We start from the raw sequence: 23,713 nt of genomic DNA, 5'->3' as shown, positions 1-23,713 counted from the left end.
GCCTTTATAACAACTTATACCGAATGAAAACTATTTTTTTTATATAAATAAACATTTCCTCTAATCAAAATAGGTTTTTATATGAATATCATAAGAAAATCAAGAACACTTCTAAAAAAATAAATTGCGTGTTACCATTTTGTTTTTAAAACTAAAATGGATTTCTTACACAATAATAATAATAATAATAATAATAATAATAATAATAATAATAATAATAATAATAATAATAATAATAATAATAATAATAATAATAATATCAAACGCAATCTTCAAAATTATCATCATCATAAAACTATTTATTAAAAATCAATTTTTTTATTAGTAATAATTTTATCATAATATAATATTTTAATTTACAACATAAATTTTGTATCAAAAATATCGTTTCAAAGTTAAAGATCATATCAAGTTGAATTAGAAAGAAAGTAAAAATATTAATATATTAATAAGTCAAATTCAAAGGTAACTCTAGCATACTAATATATTTTTTTCTATCACCATGAGTTTTCTTTGTTTTTCTTCTCGTAAGTCTTTTTCTTTTTCTTCTATATACCAAATTGTTAAAATGAGTACTGAGAGAATGTAAATGTGTTAGAGCAATAGGACTGTGATGAACATAGTTAGTTAGTGCACAACAAACAAAAGAGAAGAAGGAGAAGAATAAATGAAAGAATGAGATGATTCTAATTGATTGTATTATTCACAGTACAAAGTCAATTATTCATACAAAGGTAACTAACTAACAATCATAACTAACTAACAATTAGGTTTGGCAAGTAACTAACAACATTCTAAAATTGGTAAAATGACAATTATAAATTAAATCTCAACATTTCCCCTTAATTCATAACTGTTGAACAATTATAACACCAAGTTTCTTTCTCAAAAACTCAAATATGTCAAGTTTTAGAGCTTTTCTAAAACCATCTGCTAACTGCAACTCAGTTGGGCAATATTGCACCTCGATCATTCCATTGTTCACTCGCTCTCTAATGAAATGAAACCTTGTATCAATGTGTTTACTTCTGCCATGTGAGATTGGATTTTTTGCAAGGCTAATAGCTGACTTGTTATCGATTCTGAGTATCAGAGGCTTCATCACTTCACACCTCAGTTCCTTCATCACTGAATCTAACCATTTTTCTTGACAGGTTGCAAATGTTCCTGCAATACATTCTGCCTAACAAGATGAAAGTGCAGTCACTGGTTGCTTCTTTGTACACCATGATATAACTACTTCATTGAACTTGAAAACATAGCCAAAGGTACTCCTTCTATCTGTGATGTCTCCACACCAATCACTATCTGAGTATCCAATAAGTTCACTTCTTTCACCTTTGCTTCCGTTAGAGAATAGCATCCCAAACTCCTTTGTGCCTTTTATATATCGAAGTATCCTTTTAGCAGCTATCAGGTGAGTCTTCCTTGGATCATGCATGAATTTGCTAATCACACTGACTGAGTAGCAAATGTCAGGCCTGCTGTTGCATAGATATCTCAGTGAACCAACCATTTGTCTGAACTATGTTGGATCAACTCTTTCTTCCTCACTGCACTCATCAATTTTTGAGTTTGTCTCTGATGGATTTGAAATTGAATTGCAACTATTCATTTCAAATTTCTCAAGCAGTTCACCTATATACTTCTGCTGGTGCATAACTATTCCTGCCTTCATCTTCAGAAATTCCATTCCTAACAAGAATGAGAGTTCACCTAGATCAGTCATTTTGAATTCAGATTTCAACTTGTGTTTCACCTTTTCAATCTCTGATGCTTTGCTTCCAGTAATGAGTAGGTCATCCACATATAAGCAGATTATCACGGTTTCTTCTTCACTTGAACTTTGCACATATACACCAAACTCTATTGAACATTTTTTGAAACCTATTTGAATCAGAAATTGATCAATCCTCTTATTTCAGGCTCTAGGGGCCTACTTCAAACCATACAAAGCCTTATGGAGTCTATACACCATATTCTCCTTGCCTTGTACTTCAAAACTAGGAGGCTGTGACACAAACACAACCTCTTCAAGTGGACCATTTAAAAAGGCTGATTTTACATCTAAATGATAAAGTGACCACCTTCTCTTGCAAGCTAGAGCCACCACTAGTTTTACAGTTTCAAGCCTTGCAACTGGAGCAAACACTTCATTGTAATCAATACCATGTTTTTGTAAGAAACCTCTAGCCACCAACCTGGCCTTATGCTTTGAAATTTTTCCATCAGGATTTAATTTCAGTTTGAAAACCCGCTTCACATATATTTTCTTTTTCCTATCTGGCAAATTAACTAGCTCCCAGGTGTGATACTTCTCAATTGATTGGAGTTCTTCCATCATAGCTTTCTTCCATACATTTATCTTCAGTGCTTCTTTATAATTGAGAGGTTCAAAGTCTGCTAATACTGCATTATCAAGAATCACTTCACATTCATTCAACCTGTTTGGAGCTTGTCTGATTCTTTGAGGTCTCATAGTTGCTTCCACTTCTTCTGGATCATCTAAATAATTATTATTCACTTCTGCATTATCTGATTCATCACTTGAATCAGGATAAATGTAGCTTTGTTGATTCTCTTTACTGTATACTGGTTCCTCTTCCCATTTCCACTTCTCAGTCTCATTCACAATCACATCCCTACTGACATATACCTTTTGAGTTACAAGATTATAAAGCTTATAGGCACCTGTAGGATGATAGCCTATAAGTATCACAATTTCACTCTTATCTTCAAGCTTGCTTCTCCTAACATCTGGTACATGTTTATAGCACAAAGAGCCAAAAACCTTGAAATGCTTCACACTAGGCTTTCTTCCACACCAGGCTTCCTCTGGTACCTTCAAATTTAACTTCTTTGTAGGACATTTATTCAGAATGTAAGCAGCTGTAGTGATTGCTTCACCCCAAAACTTGTGTCGTAAGTTTTTCTGCTTGATCATACTTCTTGCCATATTCAGTAGAGTTTTGTTCCTTCTCTCAGCAAGTCCATTATGCTGAGGTGTATATGGAGTTGTCACTTCATGCGCAATACCTTGATTGACACATAAATCTTCAAATTATTTTGAGGTGTATTCTCCTCCACCATTAGTTCTCAAGATCTTAATAGATTCATCACTTTCCTTTTCAATTAAGATTTTGAATTTCCTGAATACCTCTAAGGCCTCACTCTTAAACTTGATTGTATACAACCACATCATTCTTGTAAATTCATCAACAAATGTGATGAAGTATTTGCTTCCCCCCAATGAAGGTACTTCAAAAGGACCACATATATCAGAGTGAACTACTTGCAGTGCTACACTAGCTCTTTTAGGTGCTTCAGAAACAAATGATAACCTAATTTGCTTACTTTTCACACACACTTCACAAATGGCTTTTCTGACATTCAGTTTTGGCAAGCCATACACCAGTTCTTTAGAATTCAAATCACTAAGACTTCTAAAATTTAGGTGACCATACCTCTTGTGCCATAAGTCTTCAACATCTTCACTCACTACTGCAGACAAGCACATCATTTTTCCACTTGGGATGTTGCATTTGTATGTTTTATTCTTTGATATGTTTGATTTGAGCACCAAATTCTTCTTTGCGTCAAACAACTTCAAAGAGTCACCATCCATAGTCACTGAGAATCCCTTCTCCACCAGTTGACCAATGCTCATGAGATTACACTTCATATCAGAAACATACATTACATCTTCAATAATGATTCTTTTGCCAACATTGCTTCTGATCACTACATTTCCACTACCTTCAGCTGCAAGATTTCTACTGTCAGCCAGTTTGATGCTTGTTTTCTTGCTGGTATCAAAGCTTGTCAACCACTCTCTATGTGATGCCATGTGGTTTGAGCATCCAGAGTCAAGAAACCACTCTTCATTGTTAATCTTCTCATCACTGGTAGTAGCCATCATCAATACTGTATTGGAGTCATCTTCATGAGCCAGATTTGCTTCTTCATCAGTCTTTTGATTTTTCTTGAACCAACATTCATCAGCAAAGTGCACATACTTCTCACAGTTGAAGCATTGCACCTTAATTTTGTCAAAATCCATCTTCTTGTTTTTGACTTTTGCCAAAACCTCATCTCCTTGAAGATTCAGCTTTGTCTCCAATCTTGTTCTTTCAATTGTTGGACCCCTCCTTCTTGGAAGTTTGAACTTGAAATGCTTGTTGAACTGATCTTTCAGAATTTCTATCAAGCACTAGGAGCTCATGTGCTTCCAATGAATTTTGCAGCTCTTCGATTTTCATAGTTTTCACATCCTTTGCTTCTTGGATAACTACAACTATGAAATCGAACTTTGGATTTAAAGATCTCATCACTTTTTCTACTACCATCTGATCTGTAATGTTCTCCCACAAGTTCTCATTTGATTGACAATAGTTGTTAATTTTGAGAAGTAATCACTTACTTTCTGATCTGCTTCCATCTACATAATCTCATACTTTCTTCTATAGGATTGTAGCTTCACCTGCTTCACCTTATCTCCACCAGTGTAATAGTTTTCTAAGATTTCCCATGCTTCTTTGGATCTTGTTGCTTTAGAAATCTTCTCAAAGTGCTGATTGTCAACATTCTGCTGAATGTAGAACAAAGCTTTGCAGTCTTTCTTCTTGGCTTCCTTGAATGCAGTCCTCTGTGCATCAATTGAGAGAATGTAAATATGTTAGAGGAATAGGACTATGATGAACACAGTTAGTGCGCAACAAATAAAAGAGAAAAAGGAGAAGAATAAATGAAAGAATGAGATGATTCTAATTGATTGTATTATTCACAGTACAAAGTGTTATTTATATGTGTTACACAATTGCTTGCAAAGCCAATTATCCATACAAAGGTAACTAACTAACAATCAATTTTGGTAACTAACTAACAACATTTTAAAATTGGTAAAATGGCAGTTATGAATTAAATCTCAACAAAATGGAGGGAACTAATTCTCTTTTGTAGACAATACACCACTTATAAACAAATTTAGTGAAGAAAAAAAAATTATTTTTACACAAAAATGTCAGCTTTGATACTACTCATTTTCTTGATTAATTTATATATAGCTTATTAAAACCCAACAAATGTTAGAATCTTTCATTCGCCCATGTAAAGAAATGACTCACTACTTTTGTCATTATCCCCATTCCAGCTGAGAAAGTGAGAAGGAACGACTCTTTTCATTTCATTTCCGTAACCGCACTCACTTTCTCCTTTGTTGACCCTTATATTTGTATTACACTTTCAGACCTGAACACTGACTATAAAATATAACAATATATATATATATATATATATATATATATTAGAATAATTAATTCTTAAATAAGATAACACAACTAAGATAATGTAACTAACATTTGATTAAAATAGTTAATTTATAATTAATTTTATATTTTTAATATTTTTGCATACTAGAAACTGCTTTCGACATTTCTAATTTAGGATACATTAAATGACACAAATATAAAATAATAAAAATATATAGAAGATAAACACATTGTACAATTTTTTTGAATAATTAAATTTCAAAAATAAAAAATTATTTTAAAAAACTCTTCATAAAAATCATTTAAAAAAAATACATTTATAAAAATAATGTAATTTTTATTATGTTAAAATCTATATTAATAATAAATATCTAAATTATTGAATGTCAAATTTTTAAGGTTTAAATATATTTTTGATTATTGCAATTGTAACCTTTTTTTATTTTATTTTGGTCCTCGAACGTTTTTATGTTTAGTTTACATGTCTGCATGTATATTTTAATTTTAAAATAGTCTTTCCATCCAACTTCCCTTACAAAAACTATCAAACCATTAAAACTAAATATAATTAAAAAATATCATTTTTTAACCTAAACATAAACCCTCAATATAATTAAATTATAATATTTTTAAACCTAAAATTAACCCAAAATATTTCATTATTCTTCTCTAAAATTAACTTGAAATATTTCATTCTTCTTCCCTAAAAAACTACACTTCTACCTAAATTAGGGCTAGGGTTTCAAATATAATATTAATACAAAATTGTAAATGTTTGTTTCTTCTTTTGATTGATTTGCTTCAATTATCTATGTCCATTGATGGAAAAGCAAAATTGAAGCTAGAGTTTGGAAATTTGTTCAAAACAATGAACCAATTGTTTGCATTATCAACTAATTGAATTTGAAATATCTGGCCAACCTATAAATCCCAAAGCGAGATTGACAATGAAACGATTATTATAGAAGAAAAAAACTAAAAAAAAATGTTGAATCAATAATTCAAAAGAAACTCGCCGATATTATCTTAATATCGTCGCTATCTTTAATAATATAATACATATTGTTATCTTGCAATGAATCTGTTAGTGCTGATGCTCTAAACTTGAACCAACGATTTCAAAAGAAACTATTTAAAGTTCTTAGTTTTAGGTTTTTTTAGGGAAGAAAAATAAAATATTTGAGGTTAATTTTAAGTTAAAAAATATTATAATTTAATTATATTGGGGTTTATGTTTATGTTAAATAAAGTTATTTTTAGTTATATTTATATTTAAGGCTAAATTACATCTGCGGTCTCTTAACTTAATTTCAGGTAACGTTTTAATCCTTTATATTTTTTTTTTCGAGTTGGTCCTTTATTTTAATTTTAAGTGACAATTTGATATTTTATGTTTTAAAATGTCAACAATGTTGTCTTTTTTTTTTACAAAAATTCAAAAAAATCATCAAATTTTTCAAACAAAACCCATAAAATTCATTAACATCTTCAATAAAATACAAATTTAATCAAATTCATAACTTAAATCTTAAAATAAACTCATATTTTCATTCTTTATTTGATGTTGTTGGAGATGAAAATATGAGTGTATTTGAATATTTGAGTTATGGATTTGATAAAATTTGCATTATATTGAAGATGATTATTAATTTTATGGGTTTTGGTTGAAAATTTTGATGATTTTTTTGAATTTTTGTATAAAAAAGGATAACATTGTTGAAAATTTAAAATATAAAATATCAAATTGTCACTTAAAATTAAAATAAAGAACCAACTCGAAAAAAAAGATAAAAGATTAAAACGTTATTTGAAATTAAGTTAAGGGACCACAGATGTAATTTAGCCTATATTTAACGATATTACAATTTTTGTAACAAAATTTGGATGAAAGAAATATTTTTAAAATAAAGCTATATTTGCAGGAATGTAAACCAAACAAAAAAATATACGATGACCAAAATCAATAAAGGTTATAATTGCAAGGACGAAAGACATGTTTAAATATATTTTTAATTAATAATAATACATCTAAAAATCTTATACTTGTTTTAAATAAAATTTCATAAATATATTTTTAAAAATACAAAATAAAAGTCAGTTTTTTAAAATCTGAAACAAACTATTCCATGATTCCATTATACTCTATTTTGGATATTTTATTTTAAGTAAATTTTCCATAAAACTATTACATACAAAAGTAACTAGTTGGAGAAGAACGCTTGCAGTTTGATGCAGAGTGAGAGCTCTTTAGAGAATATGATGAGGATTGAGGGATACACTGTCAGTTATACTATTATTAAAATAATCTATAATATACTTTTTTTTTCCTGAATAATCTATAATATACTTTTCTAGGAGCCTTTTTGTGCATGTGTTTGGTATATAAAGTTGCATATACTAGTATATCTTTATTCTCGTGGCCTAAATTTTAGTTTTTAAAAAATAACGATAAACCACTATTTTAAAAGTTGGTTAAAAATACACAACGATGACAAAAAAAAATCTAGTTTGACACTTAATTTTTAATAATATCTTTTCATTTGTCAAATCATATTAACTTAAAAAAATTAAAATATTCACCTAAACAACTACATAATAAACAAATATTCCCTTGTTCACTTATTCTCTTATTCGCTTTCCATCTTAGAATTCTTTTCCCGATTTCTTCCTATTTCCTTCTACCAACATAGAAATTGTTCCATTTTTTTTCCATATAGACACACACACAAAGAATATCACATTACATTCAAAGTGTTATACGAAATACATTCATTCAATAATAAATATTTTTTAGGATTAAACATTAGATTGTAAGTTATTATCATATAAATTATATTTATAAATTTTTTAATATTAATCTATAATAATTTATTGGTTTAATTGTAGTTTTGATCTCCTTATTTTAGTTGAATCGCGAAAGTAGTTCTCCCATTTTGTTCCTCCTCAATTTTGGTCATCAAACAGAATTTTGGTCCAAAACTTGATGAAATTTCATTATCGTATTATACTATTTATGATCACAGATTTCAAGTATAATTGTTGCAAATGAAATCTTGAGGCATGATATGACTTAAATAAATACAAAAATAAAAAATAAAAAATTTCATCAAGTTTTAGACCAAAATTATATTTGAGTGATCCAAAACTGGAGATAAATAAAATGGGATAACTACTTTCGCGATTCAACTAAAATGGGAGACCAAAACTGCAATTAAACCTAATTTATTATAGAGAATTTATACGATCAATTGAAAATTAACATTATTTAATATTATTAAAATTAAATTACTAATAATTAAATAAAATATTATATATATATATATATATATATATATATATATATATATCAAAACTCTTAATTTAATCAATTTTACAGATATTATAATAATGTCAATATAAACAAATTAAATAAAATTATTGATAGAAGAGTGTATTATCGACCCTATATACTAGATTCAACGGTTCTCAAACTCTAGCTCATGTCAGGTGTTATACTTATATATATTATCTCTGTGTCCCCTAAATTCTCTTGTATTTTGTCTCTCTGAATCAACACAACACAACACAAAATGAATATGCACAAAGCTTATACTATTTTAATGAGCTTGGAGTTAGGTTCCATTGGAATAAAGTATCAAGGTTTAAACACCAACCCTTTCCAACAATCATCTCCAATTATGTTAATATTTTTGATATCTATGATTTGTCATGCAGTTGCATCCACAGGTAACATGAACTTGACAAATACTATCTTCATATTCCACCTTTCTGGTGTTGTTGGATGTGAAACACTTCTTTGGATTCTCCTCCCTCATTTCTGGAACTGCTGTATTATCAACCTCTTCCTTTTACTTGTTACTTCAATATGTTTCTTCAATTGCATCGATAATATTACTAAGCTCCTCCTTGCTACTACACATTCAAATGCTACTACTCAGGCTCCCAATTTGGAACAGGAGGAGCCTCACGTGTAAGAGGAGGTCATGAGAAAATTTTCTTATTGAATGGAATTGTGTTTTCTTTATCCTTATTAATGAGCCTCACGTGTAATATGCTTTTTAATGGTGTCCGCTTATATTAGAAATTCTATATGTTAGTGGAAAATTATTAGATTGGTCGAAAGTTTGTCATAAGTAATTTTAAGTTCTATATATAAATGATATTTCACGTGTATTATAATTAACAATTTTTTTAATTTTATCAATACAATTTTTTTTTTAATTCAGGCTTAAAATCACTATTTTATCTATTCAATTATTTATTTTAGAATTTGAGTTTGAATCTAAGTTAATTTAAGAGCTATCTTAAAGAGTAATAATTTTTTGAATATTTATATTTAATTTATTCTAAATTAAATAATTCTAAATTTTTATCGACAAATGTAGTATAATAATTGAAATATATTTGTAAAAGATTATTCAAAAACATGTTAAAGTTGAAAAATAATTACATGTTTGATTTTAGGAAAAATTAGAACTACTAATTAGATAATTTTGTAAAACTAATTTTTTTTATTTTGAATATATTAAAATTGAAAAATAAAAAATTTATAGAAGCTAAAAATTTATTTAACATTAATAAAAAAGAAGTTATACGGTACTATTAAAAAAAGCGTGTAACGGTACTATAAAAAAAAGCGTTTATCGGTACTATAAATAATTTGATCAACAATTTTCTCTAATTTGTCCATGTGGGTATGACTGGTATGACTATTGTATCTATTAAAGTTGACTACATTAAAAAAAATTGTACATTTATTTATTTAATTTCAATTTCAATAATTAATAAATTGTTTCTATAATTTTAATTTTAATTAAAATTATAACAAAAAATTGTCATTTCAAAAGAGATTCAAAAGACAAAGTTTAAAAATTTGTTCGTGTTAAATCTAAAATTCAAACTCATTCATAGATAACATGTCATTCAACAATTGATGATTTAATTTAATAATATCAATATCAAATTATGTTAATTTTTAAATGTACTATAGAAGTCATTATTAAAAAAATCATATTTTTCGCTAAACAAAATAACTCGCATAATCACTTAACTTAATTTCAGATATTAATTCAGTAATTTATCTTTTTCTTTTCGATTTTGTCGTTTATTTAATTTTAAGTAACGATTTGATCATTTATATTTTAAAATGTTAATAATATTTTTTTTTTTACATAAACTCAAAAAATTCATCAAAATCTTAAAAAAAAAACCATAAAATTGATTATCAATTTCAAAAAAAAAATCATATATTCATCAAATTGATATTTTAAATATTCAAACAAATTTTAATTTTTCATTTAATAAATTTAATTTTATTGAATATAAAAATATAATTTTATTTAAATATTTAAATTATAAATTTAATAAAAAATTAATTATATTAAATATAATAATTCATTTTATAAATTTTATTTTGTTGAATTTTCTGAGTTATATTAAAAAAAAAACCATAACATTCAATGGCAGACAATTTGCTCTTTGCTCTCAAAGTTATAAGTCATGCGCGTTCACATATAAGGTTCCTACTTCCTACCACAACAAATCTCCAACACAACCGGCCCCACAAATAAGTCAACTTTCTAATCCAATAGTCGACTTTAACTCTTCAATATATTTTGGTAATACAGTGCACATGCAATTGGAGTGTATTACCAAAATTAAGTCAAACACTTGCGCCAAAAGTTTTTAAAAGTGATTGAGACAATTAAATTTAATATTTAATTAATATGGACTGGAATTGTGTGGTTCTTTGAGACAATTAAATTTTATATTATTTAAAATGATTCTCTCCCTCCAAATTTGTAACAACCAAAAACACAAGCTTGATTCTCATGGATCGGTTTTGATTTAATTTGTATTTTTGCGTTCTAACTATCTAGCACTGACACAATACACTTGGTGCTGTTATATTTAATTCAAAATCAATTGATACAAAAACCAATTTCAAAATTAGTTTGTTTTTAAAAATAGTTTGATTTGCAAATTACACAGCATAAAAGGTCGTGCAGTATATTTGGTGTGGTTCTCTTTGCTATGCACACCAGCTGCAATAATAGTAATAATCTGATTTCAAAAATATATACAAAAGTATAGTTAAAGAAGATTGATTCTGGTTATTTTTTTTTTTTTTTTATATATTTGAATTTGAAAGGAGTACTAATTTACCTCTCTTTTTAATAAACTGACATATTATAGTTTATTTTGGGGTTATAAGTAAGGGAATTAAAAGAGTGAATAATAAATATAATTTATTTAGTATAAAAGTTTCGTAAGGAAAAAATTCAATTGACCAAGTCAACACTGCTTATTCTTTCTTCATTCCATTTATACGAACCAAGACAAAACACACACACCAAAATGAAACACACACATCACTAAACTAAGAGAGAAAGGAAGAAAAAAAATGTCACTAAACTAAGAGAGAAAGGCTGAGAGAGAGAAGAATAAAAGGAGAAAGAAAAAAAAAACTTTTGCAAAACAAGAAGAAGAGAAAAGAAGAATGCACTTTTTTCTTGCTAGAAGCCAAGAAAGAAAGAGTTGAGAGTTTCATCATTTTTTCAATACATGTATGAGGTAGTGTTTACCATAGATTAGAGATTTGGGGTTTAAGGGTTTGAAATGAAAAAAATAATTTTTTCTACGGTAGATTTAGGCGTTTTGGAATAAATGATTAAAATAGGTCATGCATGTGACGTTTTACTGTTGAGAGATTAAAGTAGAATTGAATTTTCTTGATGTCATGAAAATATACTCTCTTAGTACGTTTGAGATTAAAGACCTTTAATTTCACTATTGTGACAAATTATGTTGAGTGATTTGACATCGTAATGTTATTTTGATGTATTGATTGCTAGATTTATTTATAATTTGTACCATTTGTGTTGGCAAAAATTCATTAGAAAATGTGTGTGATTGAATGAGTATTGTCACCTTAAAATCTGTAGAACATATGAGTGATGTTTTGGTCATAAATTTTTCTCTCGACATTATTTTCGAAGGATTGTTGATTTTTTGAAAACTAGACTCAATTACCTTCAATTTGAGTATAAACTTTGTCATATTTAATTGAGTATTGATGCTTAAAAAGAAGTTACAAATTAGACCAAAGTTGTTCTCCCATTTTTATGACCTTGTGTATATTTTTGATAAATTGCAAAAATTGGGGGCTTAATTTAAAAATAAAATAAAATTTTATCTATAAACTAGACATCATAAGTCTTCCAAAGAGTGCTCGTTTACTCGGTTTTGATACTAATAAGTTTCTGTCAGTTGACGCTACAATGAGACTCAGTTTTTCTTTGAGAAACATCTATCTTAACTATGTTTGATTTTTTTCTTTTACATTATATGATTAATATGATATAATTAACTTAATTTACTGAATAGTGTATGTTATCATATGAATCAGTGGTGTTTTATGTTATATTGCTTAAAATCATAAGAATTTGCAAGGTTAAGTGTGTGGTAGTTTTTAATGTATTCATTAATAGATAATGTTGTAATTAATATATAGTATGTGTGTAGGACATCGTTTACGGACGTAATTATGTTCAATTTTACCAAAATAAAATTACTAATAAGAAGAAGACAATGGTAAAACTAATGTAGTCTTTATGACATTTTTGTTAGGTAGAGTTTAAGTCATTAGACTACTCATGTCTAATTACTTAAATATTTAGAAAGAGTCAAAGCTAGAGATAAAAGAGGTAGCTCGAGAGTAACTTATAAAGGAAGATAAACTCATATGATAAGTATATCATTGAATTAGAATGTCAATTAATTTAATTCCATCCTTTGGACCTACTGAGATGTAATCTCATCTCAAGTTATTTAAATGTTTTACAAGTAAAAAGACATATATCAAGAACTGAAGAAATAAAGCATAACAGTTTATGTTTTAGTTGTTATAATTTCTAGAAAATTATTTTGAACCATCGATGTGTTATGAACTCCATTTTTGCTCTTTCTTTTGAAAGATTAATATGTCTATTAATACATTTGCATGACTTTGTGTCAGATTTGTATTAACCACCTCTTTTGTCGAATTATGTTAACGCTCATGTTATATTGTAAACAATTAAATTATGGTGTTACATCAGAAGTGACAGTGATAGAAATAATTTAATATGCTTTTTTCATATTCTTTTTATTTAAAAATAAGGTTGTTCATCAAAGTTCTTGTGTTAATATACCATAACAAAATAGAATTGCAGAGAGAAAAAATATGCATCTCTTTAAAGTTGCTAGAGCTTTACTCTTTGCAAATAAGGTTCCAAAATATTTGTGGAGTGAAGTTGTTTTAACTGTATCATATTTAATTAATCGTTTTCCATCTAAAGTTTTATATTTTCATTTGACTCGTGTCTTTGCTGATTTGCCACTAAAAGTTTTTGGTTGCACTGTTTTTGTTCATGAACATAAACAACTTGACAAAGTCGAGCCACGAGCAATAAAATGTGTTTTTACTGGTTACTCTCCAACTCATAAGAGGTATAAGTATTTTGAACCAAAATCGAAAAGAATTTGTAATCATGGATGTTACTTTTGTTAAAAATCAACCATCTTTTATTGACATTCATCTTCAAGGGAAAATTTTAAGGAATTTTTATCTTTTGCTTTTGAAAACATCATTACTTTAGGTGATATAGTGTTGTCCCAAAATTATGAAACTTATATTGATGCACCAAAAGAAAATGCCCAAGAATCCATATTGGAACTCGATCCACTTATGAATGAGGCTCCGACATATTTGGGGGCGACAATTTCAAATCAAAATCATAATGATCAAATTCTTGATCTCAATAATAACGAAGAACCACCTAAAATGCCACAACATAATGACTCAAATAAAGAGACATAAAGCATGTTTACTACCATTGACCTTACTTGGAAGGAAATTGTCTTTAAAAGAAGAAACCATAAACATACAAAAGAAGACCCATTCTCCGACCTTTTCAAGATTATGAACCAATAGATAATCCAACACATCATCTTAATACAGGTAAGTCTTCTTTTTTGTTCTTAAGATTTATGTTGAGTATCCTGATATAGAACTTCTTATTGCAATTAGAAAACCTGTTATATCATGCACTAAACATCATTTGTCTAATTATGTGTTATACTCAAAATTGTCTTCTTCATTTGCTGCGTTTACCTCACAATTGTCTGCTGTAGAAATTCCAAAAAATGTACAGGACACTCTAAAAATTTCAAAGTGGAAAGAAGTTATTCTTGAGGAGATGAAAGCTCTTGAAAAGAATCAAACTTGGAGAGTCACGACTTTACCTACAAAAAATAATATTGTTGGTTGTAAATGAGTATTTAGTGTGAAATATAATTATGATAACATAGTTGAAAGATACTAAGCACGCTTGGTTACTAAAGGGTTTACTCAAACATATGACATTGATTTCTCAGAGAAGTTTTGTTCATGTTGCCAAATTAAACACTATTAGACTTCTTTTATCCTTGGTGGTGAGTTTAGATTGGTCTCTTAACCAACTTGATGTAAAAAAATGCTTTTTCAAAATTGTGATTTGGAGGAGGAAGTATACATGGATAACCCTTCTAATTTTGAGGACAAGTTTAGTTCAAATGTGTGCAAACTACAAAATTCCCTTTAAGGTCTCAAGTAATCCCCAAGGGCTTGGCATGAAAAACTCACTCTTCAAAAGGCAATGGTATATGCATGGACAATCAGACCATACTCTACTCATGAAGTTTCTCTAATGTTGGTAAGATTGCAATTCTAATTTTATATGTAGATGATATTATTTTCACAAGAGATGTCATTGTTGAGATGGAAAGATTGAAAACAAATTTGGCAAAAGAATTTGAGATCAAAGATTTAAGTGCGTTAAATACTTGGTATGGAAGTTGCTCGCTCAGAGAAGGAAATTGTTGTTTCTCAAAGAAAATATATCATAGATCTCTTGGAAGAAACTGGGATGAGTGAGTGTAGACCAGCAGATACACATATGGAATTAAATGCTAAACTTTAGTAGAAAGACAATGTTCCTGTTGATATTGGATGATACTAAAGGTTGGTTGATAAACTTATATATCTAGCCCACATTAGACTTGACATCGCATTCTCTATGAGTTTTGTAAGCCAAATCATGCATTCTCCCTATGAAGAACACTTGGAGGCAGTTTATAGGATCTTAAAGTACTAGAAATCCAATCCTGAAAATGATTTGAACTTCAAGAAAATCAATGACAAAGAAGTCTCGATATTTACAGATGTTGATTAGACATGATCGGTTACTAATAGAAAATTTACTACTGGATATTATGTCTATGATTGGGGAAATCTAGTCACTTGGAGAATTAAGAAATAAGACGTTGCTCGAAGCAGTGCAAAAACCAAATTCAGAGCAATGACTCAAATAATTTGTGAACTTTTGTAGATTCATAAACTATTGGAAGAACCGAAAATGAAAGTTGACTCACCCTTACAATTGCATTGTGATAGCAAAATAACAATAAGTATAGCTCACAATCATATACAACATGATAGAACCAAACACATTGAAAATGACCACCACTTCACAAAAGAGAAAATTGATGTTGAAATTATATACCTATCATTTGTGACTTCTAATTAGCAAATTGCTGATATCTAGACAAAAAGTTTTACAATACCCAATTTTGAGCGACTTATAGTAAAGTTGGACATAACATATATCTATGCAACAACTTGGAGGGAGGGTATTGAAAAATCAAGGGAAATTAGATTTAATTATCTTTTATTTTATATTCTTCTGTTTATTTTTATTTTATGGCTTTGATATCACAAGATCAAAGTAAAGATAAATTATTTATTTGGTATTTTTATTCATCTAATCAAATTGTGCACATGTAAGCCAAATAGAGAAATGCAAAGCAAACAAATAATTGACAATTCCTATAATTAACTACTAATCCCAAAAGTCACTAGTAGTAATAATAAATGTAAACACAATGATTGATTACAATCATATATCACAAAATTCAGGATTCCCCTATATATTGCCAACACCCTTCTTTAGGATGGAATGAATTTTGCTGAGGTTCAACGCAAGAAATCATTAACAAATATAGTAATGGCTGTGACATGTGAATAAAAATGTATTTTATGATACTACTACAAACGCACTGGATGAACCTGTAAAGTGATTGATCGATCCAAATAAGCTCTTTGCAGCACCAAAGTGACTTATTCTGTACACACCACGAGTCGCACCCTGCGGTATCCTCCATTCCACGGTTGCTTTACTCATAGGACTGAGTTTAAAACGCCTTGACCACTTAAAACGCAGACAGAAATCATCGTCGTCATAAGCAGGAATCCAGGTATCTTTTCCTTGGAGAAATTCCACCAGGGCAAAGGTTCCTTCAGTCATAAGATCGTTACGAGGGCACGCCGACCAGAATGAAACCGTTACAATGTCACCCCTCTTAAAGGTGGAGTTCTGAGGTACGTCAGAGCAAACATCACCAAAATTTACTCCGAAAGGGGTTGCATCCACCACAACTGGTGGTAGCAAGCTTACTTGCTTATTCAGAAGATTAGGGGGTAGTGGACCGGGTTCTACTGGTTGGCCACTGATGAGAGCCTTTGCGAGCTTCTTAAACTCTTGAATGTATGCACTCAACGTGTGTGGCCCGAATAATGTAGAAGCACCCTGACAACAAGAAAATTAAAATCAGAAAGAATTTTTCTTTTGTCTTAACTCTCTGGTTTTCAGGGGAAGAAGCCCTGGTAATCCGAGGTTCAGTCAGGAGGTAAACGATTGTTTCAGCCAAGACTCGAACTCGGGTTCTCCTGAACAATTCATCCTTAACTGAGAGTCAGAAAGAAAGTTGCATAGAAATAGATACACCAGAAATATCTGGTTCAAGGTTTATGCCTCTTAAAAGTTACAACTGACCTCATATCTTTGCACATGGTATTCTTCATATGTAGTCGCGTACTGCGAATAAGCATTGCTCAACGCTGATATAACAACATGAACGTTTTCAAAATCTTTGTGACTACTTAGTACCGTCTTCACTGCATCGCGTAGTCGCCTCCCAGCCATTGTTGAGATTTCTGTCAGAATTAAAAAAGTTGTGAACAAGTATGAAGCACCAAATAAATACAATGACCAACTTGCATGTGTTGCTTCACTAACACTTGAATATATACACACAGTGACATCAATTTCCAAGGAAAAGAACAATAACCATAAAATATAATAAAACATCAACATATTAAGAAAGAGATTTGGATAGCTTTTCGACTTAAAAATATTTACCAAAAGCAACATCTTACAAACAATAATTGAGTAGGAGACAATTTGGTACCTCCTGGTAAACAAAGAATAACGAACTGCCCAACTCGGAGGATCTGAATTGGAAGTATTGAAGGCTGCAAAGTTAATATGAATGAAGAAACCTTTATATTAGCACTGACTATATCTGCATGACTGAAAATAGATGCAGTAAAACTTCTATATGGAACTTCTGTTAGCAAAGAACATGATAAGAAGGAAAGTTAAAACACAGATCGATATTGTAATTGTAATTGTAATTGCAATTGATGTAATTAAATAATAGATACTCGTTGTTGAAAATATATTTATATTTATTACATATCATGTAAATAGGGATAATATCTCCCATATTTATTTTTGTATTTATTGCCTTGAGCCTATATAAAACAGACTCCGTTGTGTAGTTCAGACACGGTTTCACCATATGTCTCGCTCATTTTCTCTTATTCAACATGTATCTAGAGCCTATTAAGAGAGACAACCCTATACCGTGATTACCCCGGGACCCACTGTCTTTCGGTGAAATTTTTTTTTTCGGTAAACCGTGTCTCAATTCCAGTTTACCCTTCTTTGTCGCTTTTCGTTCATTTTTTTTTTCCAGCAAATCAGTCCACTGTTCATCGTGCGACACTGTTCATCGCACGCACTATTCATCGGGCGGTACTGTTCATCGAGAAAAAAAAAAAAAAAAAACCCTCTTCCGCCACTTTTTCGCTGCTGGTTTTAGGTAACTACTTATTGATTATGGCTACTTATGAAGATTTTCTTTGGTGGAGAGAGTATTGTCAGAACTCGAGTTCCGCTGTTTCCGCTGCACAAAGTGGTAATTCACCTGTTTGCATCTCACCTTCTCATAGCCCATGGATTCTCGATTCTGGTGCATCTGATCACATTACTGGTAATAAGACTCTTTTCTCCCCTCTCAACATCTGGTTATTTACCTAGGATAGTCTCAGCCAATGGTTCCCAAACACAGTCTCAAGGGATTGGCACTGTCCAAATCCTCCCTACTCTGTTAGTTAAATCTGTCCTTTATGTGCCTGGATGCCCATTTAATTTAATTTCTATCAGTCGATTGACTCGTTCTCATGACTGTGTTGTCACATTTACTAATTGCAATGTTACTTTGCAAGACCGAATATCAGGACGACAAATTGGTGTCGGATGTGAGTCTAATGGTCTTTATTATCTCTCAAACCCATCAACAGCGTGCCCTACCACATATTCTCCTCTTACTATACATGCTCAGTTAGGTCATCCGAGTCTTCCCAAACTTCAACAATTAGTACCTAATCTAACCAAAATATCTAGCTTAAATTGTGAGTCGTGTCAATTAGGGAAACACACTCGTAGTCATTTCACTGATCGAGCTAATAAACGAGCTTCCTCCCCATTTGCTTTAGTTCACTCAGATGTTTGGGGTCCCTCTCGTACTATTTCCACACTTGAGTCTAGATATTTTGTTACCTTTATCGATGATTTTTCCCGTTGTACGTGGTTATTTTTAATGAAAAATAGGTCTGAATTATTTTCTATTTTTGAACAATTTTATAAGGAAATTAAAACTCAATTTGGTGTATCCATTCGCACTTTGCGCAGTGATAATGCCCGTGAATATTTGTCCCATCAATTTCAAAATTTTATGACCTCTAACGGCATTCTTCATCAAACATCTTGTGCTCATACACCTCAACAAAATGGGGTAGCCGAACGCAAAAATCGGCACCTTATTGAAACCACTCGTACTCTCCTTCTTCATGGTAATGTACCATCTCGCTTTTGGGGCGATGCTGTTCTAACGGCGTGCTATCTTATAAATCGCATGCCTTCGTCTGCTCTTGATAACAAAGTCCCTCACTCGATCCTCTTTCCTGGTACCCCTCTTCACTCACTTCCTCCTCGGGTCTTCGGATCTACATGTTTTGTCCACAATCTCACTCCTGGTCTTGACAAACTTTCAGCTCGATCATTAAAATGTGTCTTTCTGGGTTATCATCGGTCCCAAAAAGGTTATCGTTGTTATTCTCCTACTCTTCGACGATATCTCATATCGGCTGATGTCACATTTTTTGAGTCTGTTACATACTATGAGTCGCTTCCTGATCCTTTGTCTGCAACTATTCCTCTGGACCTACCAAAGTCTATTTCACCTTCTCTTTTACCATTAGAGCCTATTACGTATGCCCCACCTGAGACACCTCCTGTGGCCCCTCCCACTGTCCCACTTGAGACTCCTCTTGTTGATCCTCCAACTGTACAACCTCTTCAGACATATCGTCGTCGTCAACCACCATCGGTTGTACATGTCCCTACACCTGTTCTTGATACCGAGGTCATTCCAGACGCTCTTTCACCGCCACCTCCTTCTTTATCGGATCCGACCCTTGATATTCCTATTGCTATTCGTAAAGGTATACGTCCTACTCGAAACCCATCCCCTCATTACATTGGCTTGAGTTACCATCGTATTTCTCTTTTGCATTATACTTGTTTGTCTTCCCTGTCTTCTGTTTCTATTCCTAAATCTCCAGGTGAAGCTTTATCTCACCCAGAGTGGAGACAAGCAATGATTGACGAGATGTGTGCACTTCAGAGTAGTGGTACATGGGAATTGGTTCCTTTACCGTCTGGAAAGTCTTTAGTAGGATGTTGTTGGCTTTATACGGTGAAAGTTGGTCTTGATGGTAAGATTGATCGTTTTAAAGCTCGTTTGGTAGCAAAAGGGTACCCTCAAGTTGTTGGCCTCGATTACAGTGATACTTTCTCCCCTGCGGCTAAGATGGCCTCTGTTAGACTACTCCTCTCTATTGCAGCCAACAGACATTGGTCTCTACATCAACTTGACATTAAAAATGCTTTTTTGCATGGTGACCTTGAAGAAGAAGTGTATATGGAGCAACCACCTGGGTTTGTTGCTCAGGGGGAGTCCTCTACCATGGTTTGTCGACTTCAGAGGTCTCTCTATGGGCTTAAACAGTCTCCTCGAGCTTGGTTTGCTAGATTTAGCACAGTAGTGCAACAATTTGGCATGATTCGAAGTGAAGTTGATCATTCTCTTTTTTATCGCCACTCAACCCAAGGGTGCATTTACTTGATTGTCTATGTAGATGATATTGTCATAACTGGTAGTGATCAACACGGCATACTCCAATTGAAACAACATTTATCTCATCAGTTTCAAACTAAAGATCTTGGCAAGCTCCGCTACTTATTGGGTATCGAGGTAGCCCAATCTAAGCACGGATTAGTAATTTCACAAAGAAAATATGCTATGGATATTCTTGAAGAGACAGGTTTGTTGAATGCCAAACCGGTTGACACTCCTACGGATCCAAACGTCAAACTTCTACCTAATCATGGGGAGCCATTTTTAGATTCAGGGAGATACAGAAGATTGGTTGGTAAATTAAACTACCTCACAGTCACCCGTCCAGACATTTCTTTTGCAGTCAGTGTGGTAAGCCAACTCTTAAATTCTCCTTCTCAAGAACCCTGGGATGCTGTGATCCGAATCTTGAAATACATTAAAGGTGCTCCAGGAAAAGGTCTAATTTATGAAAACAGAGGACATACTCAGATAGTTGGTTATTCAGATGCCGATTGGGCAGGCTCACCCATTGATAGGCGATCTACTTCTGGGTATTGTGTACTTGTTGGAGGAATCTTAATATCTTGGAAGAGTAAGAAACAAAGTGTAGTTGCAAGATCTAGCGTTGAAGCTGAATACAGGGCTATGGCATTAGTGACCTGTGAGCTCATTTGGTTGAAACAGTTACTCAAAGAGCTTCAATTTGAAGAGGCAACACAAATGACATTAATATGTGATAATCAAGCAGCATTGCACATTGCCTCTAATCCAGTTTTTCATGAGAGGACCAAGCATATCGAGATAGACTGTCACTTTGTAAGGGAGAAGATCGAATCAGGCGACAGCACCACTAGTTTTGTTAATTCCAATGATCAATTGGCAGATGTATTCACTAAGTCTCTGAGAGGTCCTCGAATCAGTTATATATGTAACAAGCTTGGTGCATATGATTTATATGCTCCAGCTTGAGGGGGAGTGTTGAAAATATATTTATATTTATTACATATCATGTAAATAGGGATAATATCTCTCATATTTATTTTTGTATTTATTGCCTTGAGCCTATATAAAACAGACTCCGTTGTGTAGTTCAGACACACGGTTTCACCATATGTCTCTCTCATTTTCTCTTATTCAACACTCGTGAATATAAAAATCTTAAACAAATTTAAAACTCAATTCAACTTACTCACCAAACAACACCCTTAATTAAGTAGGTTTGTATTACATATTTTGTTATAGATCACTATTGTTTCACTTTATAAAAATTATATCTCAAAGAAGAAGACATTTTCAGATAATTGAATTTAGCACATGCACATTGACAAAAAAGGCTGGAATCCATAAAAAAATTATTATGTAATAATGATTAAGGAGAATAAAATTATTAAAATCAAGTGGTCACAGTTTGATCTGTGTCCATAACTTCATATAATTAAATAGACAAAAGAAAGTAAATAGACAAAAAAAATATTCAATAAAGTAGCGTCCACATAAAATGAAGGTCTTGGAAAAAGTACTCCCTTCGTCCCTTATTATAACACTGCCTCTTATTATAAGACTCACATACTATTTTAAGAAAAGTACTTGTAGCATTAAATTTGTCAAAAATGTATTACTTTTCCAAATTATCCATACAGTTATTGAAATCATAAGAGAGAAAAAAAGAATTTATGTTTTCCAATAATCATTAATGCATGCGGAATATTGAAAAGGATTTTATATAAGGAACAAGAAAATCTCAAAAGAGTCTTATAATAAGAAACGGAGATAGTGTACTACTGGAACTGGATAATTCTGACAAAGAACTCCATCCCAAAATAAAGACAAAATACCAATATGTGACGGTGCTATAATTTTGCTGAGTGAAGAAGAGAGTCCTTGAATGATCAATATAGGGAAGAAAACTCTGGTGAACTTATGGACTATAAAATCACAACTTTTAGATGAATGAGTAACTTACTGCCCAATCATATGGTATATTCATTTCACCAGTATCAAGCAAAATGGGCTTTGGGTGCTGACAGTCTCTTTGTTCCTTGCTTACTGTCTTAACCAAGTTGCTGACTAGCTTCCAGAAAGGACTGCCCTGGTGTCCAAACATAGCAAATAATAAGCATAAACCATATCATATTGTTTGGATATACAATTTAATTAAGCGCTTATCATATAAGTGCTTAACTGCTTATATATAAGCTATTTTGGTAACAAAATATAAAATAAAGTCAAACAGTTTTCATGTAAACTATAAGGTGTTTTCATAAAACAATCTTACAAGTATTTATGTCGGTAGATAAGATCAAATAAACCAACTCAAACAAATCCAGACTACAAGTAAAAAAAGATAGTAGACAAGCATAAGGTATAAAACATTGATTACCTTATTGTCACCTTGCTTAAAATCAAAAGATCCAGGTCCATCTGTTGTTCCAGCAGCAAATGCAAAACCCATTGCGGCAGGGCATGTCTTTACAACCTTGTCAGGTCCTTGATCAGAAATAGTTACTTCAAGTTTCGAGAAATCTATATAGGCATGTCGAAAATCAACCTCCCCTTTAATCTCTTCATCTGCTGCATTGAAAAGATCCACTGCTTTTCTAAATTGTCTTTCCCCTATAATGCGGGTACTTTCAAATTCATCTGGATAACTGTCACATAAGTTATTGGATGCAAATTAGTAATTTCATAGGATTTTGTAACATTTCCATGAGCTTGTGAAACTAAAAACAAGAAAATTATGATAATAATTACCTAGGTCCTTGGCCATAGCATAATTTGTTCTTCCCTCCACATGTACTATGATTGAAGTCACAAGGTAGTCCAGTGTCTAAACAAAAAGCTCCAAGAACATTAGGACTAACATCTCCAGAATTTGATTGGCAAAATGCAGCTACAAATCTAGGCTTGTCAACATTCCTAGGAGCACCTCTCACCCGTCTAGTAACGCTCGAAGTTTTGGTTGTTGGTCTACCAGGAGGAGACTGGAAAGAGGCAGCAAGTTCCAGTAATTCATGATCTGCATCAATGTATTTTTAATGAGAATATATATATATATATATATA

The 23,713-nt window shown here is 31.3% G+C and overlaps 2 protein-coding genes across 3 annotated transcripts in view; both read right to left on the bottom strand.

Moving 5' to 3' along the window:
* Window positions 1-1,183: 1,183 nt before the first annotated feature.
* Window positions 1,184-1,516, bottom strand: LOC140920520 (secreted RxLR effector protein 161-like). The gene has a single exon (XM_073368805.1). It carries the CDS (start codon window positions 1,514-1,516, stop codon window positions 1,184-1,186), a length of 333 nt encoding a protein of 110 aa, XP_073224906.1.
* Window positions 1,517-16,145: 14,629 nt separating this feature from the next.
* Window positions 16,146-23,713, bottom strand: part of LOC101506970 (neutral ceramidase 1) — a 10,866-nt gene continuing 3,298 nt past the window's right edge. The window contains exons 6-11 of one of the 2 annotated variants that reach the window (XM_073368899.1): window positions 23,403-23,667; window positions 23,032-23,299; window positions 22,615-22,740; window positions 17,595-17,658; window positions 17,180-17,340; window positions 16,146-16,933 (exon numbers count right to left, since the gene is read on the bottom strand). In XM_073368899.1, coding sequence (XP_073225000.1) covers window positions 16,382-16,933; window positions 17,180-17,340; window positions 17,595-17,658; window positions 22,615-22,740; window positions 23,032-23,299; window positions 23,403-23,667 — 1,436 coding nt within the window. In that variant the 3' untranslated portion in view covers window positions 16,146-16,381. The remainder of the gene's footprint in view (window positions 16,934-17,179; window positions 17,341-17,594; window positions 17,659-22,614; window positions 22,741-23,031; window positions 23,300-23,402; window positions 23,668-23,713) is intronic. The other variant, XM_073368900.1, reaches the window with a different exon arrangement.

Source organism: Cicer arietinum, chromosome 5 (assembly GCF_000331145.2).
Source record: "Cicer arietinum cultivar CDC Frontier isolate Library 1 chromosome 5, Cicar.CDCFrontier_v2.0, whole genome shotgun sequence".
In the NCBI taxonomy this organism is placed as follows: domain Eukaryota; kingdom Viridiplantae; phylum Streptophyta; class Magnoliopsida; order Fabales; family Fabaceae; genus Cicer; species Cicer arietinum.
Note: the sequence above shows the minus strand (reverse complement) of the source record. Positions and strands in the feature narration are given on the sequence as shown.